The 10000-nt window shown below is 36.9% G+C and overlaps 2 protein-coding genes across 2 annotated transcripts in view; one reads left to right on the forward strand and one right to left on the reverse strand.

Annotated features, from left to right (window-relative positions):
• Window positions 1-8246, forward strand: part of LOC119580362 (dynactin subunit 1-like) — a 49093-nt gene extending 40847 nt beyond the window's left edge. The window contains 15 exon segments of the mRNA XM_037928469.1: window positions 1-89; window positions 396-528; window positions 692-882; window positions 1194-1331; window positions 1696-1881; window positions 2175-2418; window positions 2983-3176; window positions 3309-3462; window positions 3465-3580; window positions 3740-3878; window positions 4217-4419; window positions 5362-5484; window positions 5736-5891; window positions 6002-6091; window positions 6308-8246. The exon segment at window positions 1-89 is cut by the window's left edge and continues 85 nt beyond it. Of these exon segments, the coding sequence (XP_037784397.1) occupies window positions 1-89; window positions 396-528; window positions 692-882; window positions 1194-1331; window positions 1696-1881; window positions 2175-2418; window positions 2983-3176; window positions 3309-3462; window positions 3465-3580; window positions 3740-3878; window positions 4217-4419; window positions 5362-5484; window positions 5736-5891; window positions 6002-6091; window positions 6308-6448 (2297 nt within the window). The 3' untranslated portion in view covers window positions 6449-8246.
• Window positions 8247-8980: 734 nt separating this feature from the next.
• Window positions 8981-10000, reverse strand: part of LOC119580363 (protein HGH1 homolog) — a 5687-nt gene continuing 4667 nt past the window's right edge. The window contains exons 7-8 of the mRNA XM_037928470.1: window positions 9726-9859; window positions 8981-9162 (exon numbers count right to left, since the gene is read on the reverse strand). Coding sequence (XP_037784398.1) covers window positions 9018-9162; window positions 9726-9859 — 279 coding nt within the window. The 3' untranslated portion in view covers window positions 8981-9017. The remainder of the gene's footprint in view (window positions 9163-9725; window positions 9860-10000) is intronic.

Raw genomic sequence — 10000 nt, forward strand, 5'->3', positions numbered from 1 at the left:
AGCAAGAGCAGAACATTGAGCTGCGTCAGGCACTTGAGAAGGAGACCAACAAGCCAATTGCAACTCCCTCAGAGATCATTGACTTCAAGGTAATTGAGATCCTATGATAGTTTGGATGCTTTGTAATTTTGTATTACTGCTGGATTCAGTTTATGGGAAATAGATATAAGCTGTTTAGCTACAGAGATAAATGAAATATAATACAACTCAGAAAATAAATGGAGTTTTTTGTTTAAAACTGAAAACTGGAAGTTAATAGCATAAAGTGCAGTCATTTTGCTTCTGGATTTTAAAACTTAACTTTTAAGGTGATATTTCATGTAGATAGATACCAAGTTGATAACTAATTTTACCAGTGAAATACTTGCATTCTACAACTTCTTTTTCCATCACAGAAAATGTTCATTGAAACAAAGGCTCATAGTAAAGCCATCGACATGGAACTCCGTCAGCTGGAGGTTGCTCAAGCCAACCAACACGTGGCTTACCTTACTCAGTACATGCCTGATAACTTCATGACAAGGGGAGGCAAGTCTTTTCATTTTATTCTTTTCCTTTACATCTGAGAATCATCCTTTTCCTCTTCTTTCAATAAATTCTATGCTGCATTGCACAACTTTTTCTTTGTTCTTCCTGATTCAGAGTTTTGAGTTAATTCATATTAACTTCATATAAGTGTTCTCTTTGACAGGTGACCATGATGCTGTGCTTGTGCTGCTGCTTGTGGCCAGGATGGTGTGGAAGGCTGAAATTGTCATTGGTGGCCTGAGGGACAAATATCCATCTCCGGAAACCATCGACAGGAACACGGTGCTCAAGTCTCATTCAGTTGAGCAATTTGCCTTTGCCTCACGCCTTCTGCAGCTTCTGTATGCACTTCAGGTATAGTAATTTTATAAATGATAGTAGCTGTATTTTCTAGGATACAGGATAAAGCAGCAAACAGAAATATGTTATACTGTTGTTGTTGTTATTTTAATTTTATTGATGTATTTTTTTTATAAGTAAGGCACAAGTCTTGAATTAAGGATCATATGTAAAAGAAATTTTATGTAATGAGATATTTGTGAACAGAATTTCAACTCACAGTATTAAACAGTTTGACTACTGTACAACAAGGCCTGATATAAAGATAATGACAAAGCAATCCATGCTTGTGTACCCTCTTTGCTTAAAGTGTTAATACACCACAGGCTCTGCTGCACCAATATGAACAAGTGCTCAATACATGCAACGTAGAAGTGTTCCTTAAGCTAGGAACCTTATATGGAGAAATGGCTTCCCACGAGCGTAACATCGACTTCTACGTTGACCTTCTCAGGAAAGACCAGGTGAGGACTGCAGAAAATAAAAGGATCTAACAGAGACTGTATTGATTTTTTATCGGTGTGGGAAATGTTTCTCATGAATGGGGTCTCTCCTTGGCAGATATCATCAGATCATTTGAAATTTTGATTTTCTCTAATCACTTTGTGAAAGAGTGATATATTGTTTTGGGAATACCTATTCTTTCTACCACAGGATAATAAAGAAATTCAGAGAAATTATTATGCAGCTAAAGTATTTAACCTTTTGAATGTGGAATGAAAGAATCTCCCCAAAGGAATATGAGGAATTATGAAAGTGCAATAAATTTACCCTTATTCTAAGATTGTGTATCTGTGCTAACTTGTCTCCCTCACCCCAATATCACAGCTAGATGAAAATACACCAATGGATGCCTTGGAGAAGACTGTTGGTTACTTCTCAACAGTGTATCCTGCTCATCTTGCTGCTGAGAAGATCAACCAGTCTCTCTACCTGACTGATGTGGCAAGAGTGCTGTCCTCAGGAACTGATGCTGCTGGCACATACAGCTCAGCTATCCTTACTATGCTACATGTAAGTTGGGCTTTTGTGCATTCTTATATAATACATTCTTCAATATTTGGGTGTACAAGATGCAGAGAGAGTTGGATAGATTTGGAATAAATCCATATATTCCAGATATATGTTTGTTATTTATGTTTGGCAAAGATTTTATCAGTATTGATGGTGACAAGTAAGAGAAAGTAAATTATGTAAACTAAGATGAAGTGTTGTAAATTGAAAAACAGACACATGTAGCAGCAATCTGAAAGGCTAAACCAGTGTAATGTGGAAATGCACTTTGTAATTCTGAATTTTGTTAACAGCCTCAGCATGAATCATCTGATGTTGCCTTAGTGTGTCGTGACATTGTGAATGCCAGTAAGGACATCCAGGGAGCTGTTAAGAGGATACGCCGAAGGATGCCACAGGATGGGTCTGTAGGACCCCTGAGCTATCCCCAGGATGTACAAGAGGCCCTCACCAGCGCAATTGCCAACATGAATAACTCAACGCGGGCCTTAAGGCATGTGAGCAAAGCTTGTCAGCAGCAGACTTCACTATTAGCAGGTAATTAATTGTTTGGATTTTAAGGTTTGTTATTTTTAAACACTAAGTTTATTTTTTGGTTTCTATGTTGTTTTTTTTCTTTCTTTCTCTATTTGTTATAGGATTGTTATGTCTTTTTTATGGTTTGGACATTTATTGTGGTTCACAGCTGATGGCAGGGAAGTAATCTATATTTGATTGGATGTTTTCCTATCAAGGCATGGCAAACTATCCCTCTTGCCAGGATGATATTGTGATGCTATGAGCATTCAAACCTGCTCCAATTTGTGCATGCTAATGAGCGGTGGCCATGGCTGCAGTTGTAGAGGAAAAACATCCCCTCAAACCTAGGCGTAAAGCCACTTTTTTAAACAATATTACTGAAAAATTCATTAATGCTGCAGTCAAGAGTAGAAAAAGTGAGGTAGTTTTATGTTTCCCGTGCTTCTAATTTTAGGGGCTCCCATTGTGAGTATAAATTGCCATATAAGTTTTCCACACCTGTTGGCAGTTACATAGCCTAGCTAGTGTATAATAGTAATAAGAAATTAGCAGTAACATTAAGATTTCTAAATAAACTTCCAGATAATGAGAACGGCATCTTGGGTGATAAACTGAAGGAGTTCATCCACCAAGCCACAGACCTCATTTACGGCAGAGAAGACCTGGGACCAGAGTCACTCAGGTTATCCCTGAGTCGCACCCAGAATGACATAAATCGCATTGCTAACACTCTTGAGAAGGGAGAGTATGACTTTGATGGGTCTGTCGAGGAGAGGGTAAGTTGATCATTTGATATATGTAATTATTTGAAGAAGAAGAAAAAAAAAATGTTGATAATAGATCTGATTTTGTGTATATATGCTTCAGTGCAGTCTTAACTCTGTAATTTTTCACTGAAATTGGAGCAGACTGTTCAGCCAGTGGTTCTGAGAGCCCAAGCATTGAAGGATGAGATGAAGGACACCGAGCACATCAAATACAAATTAGAAAACAAGGAGCAAGACCTCAAGGACCTGAAGCTCACCTTGAAGCAGAAGAATGAGGAGCTGAGCGAGATGACTGTCCGAGAGACTTGGCCGAGAAGAAGCTGTCAACGGCCACCAGAGATTCTGACCTCACCATTGAGAAGCTGCAGAGGAAGCTAGATGACACTTTGATGATGCTACGGCGTAAAGAAAAGGTATGAGAAGAGGGATGTGCTGTAGAGACTTAACTTCTCAATCTTTGTTTTGTGTTTGTTGAAAAGAAATTGTGTGAGTGGAGGGTATTTTGTCATTATATTTCTTGTTTTCCATCTACCCTCCCAATGATAGTATCTACATACATGATTTTCTTGCAGGAATATGATGAAACAATGGACCATCTCCAAAGTGACATTGAGAGCTTGGAGACAGAAAAGGGTGAACTTCGTGAGAAACTCAAAGCTCTCAACAAGAAGACTTTGTATGAAGCTTTGTCCAAATCTTCTCCTTTGACTGGTTTGTGTTCCCTACACATTGTTTCTCTTTCTCTCATTCTCTCTCTCCTCCCTTCTCCCATGTAGAATAATGTGTTAGGATAGTTTTTATTGGATGCTGAAAGAGGGATTGATAAACTTAACTAAAACTAATACAATTCACTTCATAAGTATGTGATCATTCTTTAACCCTTCACCGCCGGGTGGCAAGTACATACATGCCATGGCATGCAAGAACAATATTCCAGGTGGCATGTGTATATGTGTCATGGTGTGCCAGTAGGAGAAAATACAATGTAATTATAAAATCCTTCTTCATTATCTTTTTTGTCTCTGTTAATTCTGCTGTTTATGTTTCAGGTGGCGTTTCTCCTTCCTCTCCCACAACGCCCTCCGCAGCAGGGGGAGCTCCGACAGTGGGTGGTGGAGTTGTGCGTGACTCCCCCATGCTCCTTCAGCAGATCACTGACCTCCGCACAGCCCTGAACCATGCAACTGCAGCTGCCCACTACAACACGGCTCATCGCATGCATCGCCAACTTGCTGCACTGAAACCTATCAAGGTAATGAATCATTTGGATGATGTGTTAGCTTTTAGTAATGACATTTATCATCAGTAATGCTTTTTTTATTGATGTTTTTTTAATATTATTAATATTACTGATAATATTGTTATCATTGTTATTGTATTGTTAATATTGTTATTGATGATATATTAGTAGTAGTAGTAGTAATGTTCATCTTATTCATATATATATATATATATATATATATATATATATATATATATATATATATATATATAAATATATTATTTTTTTTTTTTTTTTTTTTTTTTTTTTTTTTTTTTTTCTCTCTCTCTCTCTCTCTCTCTCTCTCTCTCTCCTCCTCCTCCTTTTTATAATAATCCTTATATAATTATTTTACATATAAATGGTTAATTTCAAATTATAACAAATTCTCCACTTCATTTTATTACTTTGGTTGCTCATCCCCATTTCTCTTGCTGGTCCTTTCACTTGAAGCATCTTTTGATATTATGTTGAAGAACATTATTTTCCCACCCATTTTTTTGCCTTTTTCTTTCTTCATTGATTCATCCATATTCAAACTTTCTATATGATTGCTGAAAATATATCATCCAAAAATGGTAGATATGAAGTGCCTTTTTAGGTTGCACAGTGCTAATGATTTCAGTCACTGTTTGCCATGCATGCTCCTGAAGGCTTCATTTCTAAATGTTTAATGAGATAGGTGTTTTCAACTGATTTGGAGGAGGGTTGTATTTTTGCCTGAGGACACATGGCACTGTTTCATAGAACTTGAAGATGTAGTTGAAGTCACATAAAGCATCAAGCCAACATTGGTGCCCAGGCCATAGACAATAACTTCACTGTGTGTTGACACCTGGGTGCAACTAGTTAAAGTGAAACCCGACAAAGTGATGGTAAATTAGTTAGTGCTCTACCATCAGTATCCCATTATTATGGTTGATAATCCATCAGATCCATCACCTTGGATCTGGCGAGGAGAAGAGAGACAAGACCAAGGAAGAGGCGGTTGCAGGGGAGAAGAAATCCATGGACCATATCAATCAGCTGACCCGTCAAGCGTCACACATCCAGAAGGTTAGTCGAAGTCCAAGTGTCAGTACAGCTAAGGTGCCCTAGAAATCTGCATTGTGTTGTTTATTCTGTATCTCACTTACCATGAAACTTGACTGTCGCCCTTTCCGTGAGAAGGAGTTTCATGATTTCATATTGTTTGAGAACATATATGTTTAAGAAAGAAAATGCAGTGAGAGTGAGAGAGTGTGTGTGTTTGTTTATTTATTTATTTATTTATTTATTTACCATTTGATATATATATATCATTTCAGGAGGTGCACAACATGATCACAGGTGTAGAAGTGGTGGACTTAAGCAAGCGCCGGGCAGCCACTCTACCATGCACAGACCTTGCTTCCCCTGCTAACCACCTTATTAATTATAACAACAGGATCAATAATTTACGTTCACAAATAACATTACTTCAGGTAAGACAAAACCTAGATTGAAATATCTATCCCATTGCTAATAGATAGAAAAAGAAGAAAATTTTTATTTTAGATCACATCAAGCTAATTTATTTTTTGGGTTAATACAGGATGAGATCACAAAGGCAGTGGCTATGATGAAGCCAGGAGGAAGTGTGGAGACAGCCCTTTCTACATTCCCCTCACCACAGCTAACCAAAGTAAGTTTATTTATATATGTAAAATGAAATAGATAAATAAAAATGAATAAATGTCTGTATACATTTATTTAATTATATTTTTATACCTGTATATCAACTTATATATATAAATGAATATATAAAGATGTCCCATCAGGACCACTAACATTGACATACACAGGAAATTCAAGGATTATCAGCCAAGACTCAGCTCCTCCTCCTCTTCTTCCTCCACAGGCAATGGGTGAACAGGACCTGGTGTGTGTGGGCCGCTTGAAGGTACCCTCTTCCACCTCTACTGAGTCCTCCAAGGAACCCGTTCCTGTTATCCTCCAGCCAGACCACCTCAAGAAGCTTCATCTGCGGCTGTTAAAGTAGTGTGGAGTTCGGGTCTCATTTCCAAATATCTTACCATATAGAACCACTGTAATGCCTGCTTCCATCAAGTCTTTGGGTCTGGTATGTTGACCAGTGATATGAGGGGAAAAAAATGTGATAAGAGAATGTAAATACAGTGTATAATTTAATATTTTTGCTTACAATTTAAGAAACAGAAGCATTGGTATGGGAAGAGTGTGACGTATAGCTTTCTGTTTGGAGTGGAGTGTTGTTAAGGAATAAACGCTTAATGTGAAATGATATTAAAAGAAGGATCATCTGCCTGGCTTTCAGCATTTTGATTATAAAGATTTAGGATTTTTTTTGTGTGTTTTTTATCAGGGGAACTAAAATACTGTAATAGCGTTTAATTTTTTTTCTCTGATTTGAAATTGTAAATAAAGTTAATTTTACAAACAGAAATTATAGGTATTTTATACAGTAGTCAGGCAAATTTATTATAGGATATTTATGCATTTTATATTTATGAACCATGCTTTTATTTATGTGTATGAAAAATATTTCAGTGTTGTAATATTGAGAAACTGTGTAAACAGTGTGCCTATTTATTTTCAAATGTTCCATGTTTTCTTTGCCTTAAGAGTTCACTTGCATTATGTAAAATAAATTAGAACCAAATAATTGAGTTGTGACTAGTTTTCACATGTTATGTCATTGATTTGCTTCTGAGATCAGCTTGACTGTTAACCATAAAAGTTCCAAGGTAAGTGTGTGCCAAGACAATGTTATAGGAAGCCTTACAGTTTGAGAGCAAGTGCAGCTTGGATATTATAATTTTGAAGGTAGTACTATGGCAGCTTGTTGACATGTACATTGTCTTTATTTATTTTTTGGTATTGTTATCAGATGTTTAAGGGCACCAGTAGATACTTCAAAAAAAATAATGAATTAGTAGAGTGATCTGCTTCTAGCTTGATGTGCAAAATTTTTTAATTGTTTGAAGCAACTGGAATATTCATTAGAAAAGTTGCAGCTTCTAAATCATTTTTACATTCACTGTAGTGTACCATGGCAAAAAAGAATAATGTGCAGCTGTTCAAAATGTGGAATTGAACACCAATGTAAGTTGCATAATAGGTATGCAGTGGAATGTCAGCTTTAGACAGTAAAATAGCCTCAAAGTTTTATTGTTTGCTTTTCCAGCAGTCTTTGTTAAATAGGTCATTGTTTGCAGCCTTCAGTAATATTGAATCTCCTTGAGAACTTAATGGCAGGATTATCAGGTGCCCAAAACAAATAGCATTAGTGCTGCAAAGCAAAATGCATTTGCAGACTTCCTGAATTTTGGTACTGTGTGAACTTTATGCAGAGAGCAGTGAAGGAGAGATCAAGCACATACCCACATCTGGTTGGTTCTATATCATGTATAGAAAAGCAAGTTCATGGTGGTGGGTATGCACAAAGCTTTAATCTTTAGCTTATAAGCTGAAAACTTATTTTCCCTTTTGTTTTCACAGTATTAACAGGCTTTTTAATTTTTAATATAAAATTGTATGCAGTTTCCTCTCCAAAGTTTGTAATACAGCAGAACAACTGTGGCCAGATCTGCACAAACTTTCTTTCAAAAGCAGTATGTTTCCTTAATGTACCAGGTGGATTTTCTGATATTTTCATATTCTAATGTACTTGATGTTTAGGAAACCAAAGGTGTCACATTTTCCTTGTTCTTTGAACCACAGCAAACATATTGAAGATAATTTTAATCTCTCCCATGTGCTAGTATGTATAAGCCAGGCAAAGCATTATTAACTTTACAGTAAAAAAAATCACCAAAAAATGTCTTTTTTTTTCTCAACCTAATAAAATCATTGCTATATGCAATATTAAACCAAATGTTATTAACCCCTTGGATCCCAGTGATGTAACCATCACATCATAAAAAAAATTGTGTCAAGGGGCAGGTGACGTGAACATGCCGTTGTGGGAAAATCTGGCTGTAGGCCAGGTGACACGAACCTGCTGTCATTAGGGTTTCCACTGAAGGCTGGGGTGATTGAAAAGATTCACCATGAGTGCACAAGCCTATTAGGAGGTTTGAGTGGTGACTGTAAGAGCGCTGGCTCCTTGGAGCCACCTGACAGAGTGGCCACTCATGTACGACTCATGCCCGGACTTTTGGTAATCTGATTGCCGTGATGCAACCAGATCCAATGGGCCTGACAAAATGAGTATTATGCTGAAGCTGGAAGAGCTACTCGTCTTGTGACTTATTTTGTGTTTGTGTCTCTGTGTGAGAGAGTGAGTGAGTGAGCATTTTACTGTCAGGAAGATTAATTTTTACAATGTGAGTTTATAAAATGCATCATGAGCTCTTCTGAAGCCCCAAAATACAAGTGACGCTCAGTGACTATGTTGTCAGCAGATACTACATACCCTTGGCCCTTTGGTTACTGATGTATCAACATAAATAAAGTCTTGGTAATGTTTCTGCTCAGTAAAGTAGTCAGTATTCTCAGTGGTTTGGTTTTATGACTTTGATCATGAGGGTGGGGGGGTGAATAAAACATTAAAATCAAAGTATCATATTATACTGCCATAATTCTTATCTTCAAGATGTTTTTTGATCTTGGAGTGTGCTCAGGTCTTGTGAACCACCTGCTAGGTACTCTTCATCTTGCTTTGTAAATTTATCTGCTAAGTCAGGTGGCACATTAATGGTTGACAGGTCATCCACTCCAATCTCCTCTTCAGTTCTGTATGAAAGGAGAACACAAAAGCATCAGAAAACCACCAAGAAATTACTCTCAAAAATACCCCAAAACAATATGACATAGTGCCTAGTCTTTGGACTCACAACTGCGATCTAGCAAGTTACTAAATCACCATTTACTTTAGCTCTTCGAGACTACCTATTTATCCTAGTTAAAGTATCTGAAAGAAACTAACAACACCTTTTTTGGTATCTGTGGCTAAATATAAGAAATAATTGTAATCAAATCTTGACTGGAAACACATGCATGACAAATACTATTTATATATCTGCACATCAGCATGTAAAATCTTTTTTTTTCTAGAAACAGGGTAAAAAGACAATGAAAATGAGCAGAATTATTGCCATAAGCAGGATCTAGTTAGACTTTTAACTGTTTAATACTAAATGTATGTAAATCTGAATCATAAATAACAAAAAAAAAAAGTTTCTAAACCTAGCCATTGTAAATAGATAAAGCTTTTAATCAAATACAATGCCAATTCTATCCAATACTTACAAAGAATCACATGAATTTACAATAACAATGTATCTCCATCCACCCACCTGAGAAGAAGGTTTACAACATCTTCATTGAGCATGATGCAAATACGGTCCTCTTCCCACTTGTGGTGCTCCCGGAGAATCAGGTAAGCATTCTGACTTCTCAGCAGCTCTCTCCCTTCCCGCGTCACACACATCTGTCCATGAATAAGAATGGACTTAATTTTTTCTTCTTTTTTCCTCTCTTTCTCAAGGAAGGAGACAAAAGAGCAAGAGAAGCATATCTAATTCACTACTCATAAGAGATCAGCACTCTAATAAACATCCTAATGTCTTCT

This window comes from Penaeus monodon, chromosome 13 (assembly GCF_015228065.2).
Source record: "Penaeus monodon isolate SGIC_2016 chromosome 13, NSTDA_Pmon_1, whole genome shotgun sequence".
Lineage (NCBI taxonomy): Eukaryota > Metazoa > Arthropoda > Malacostraca > Decapoda > Penaeidae > Penaeus > Penaeus monodon.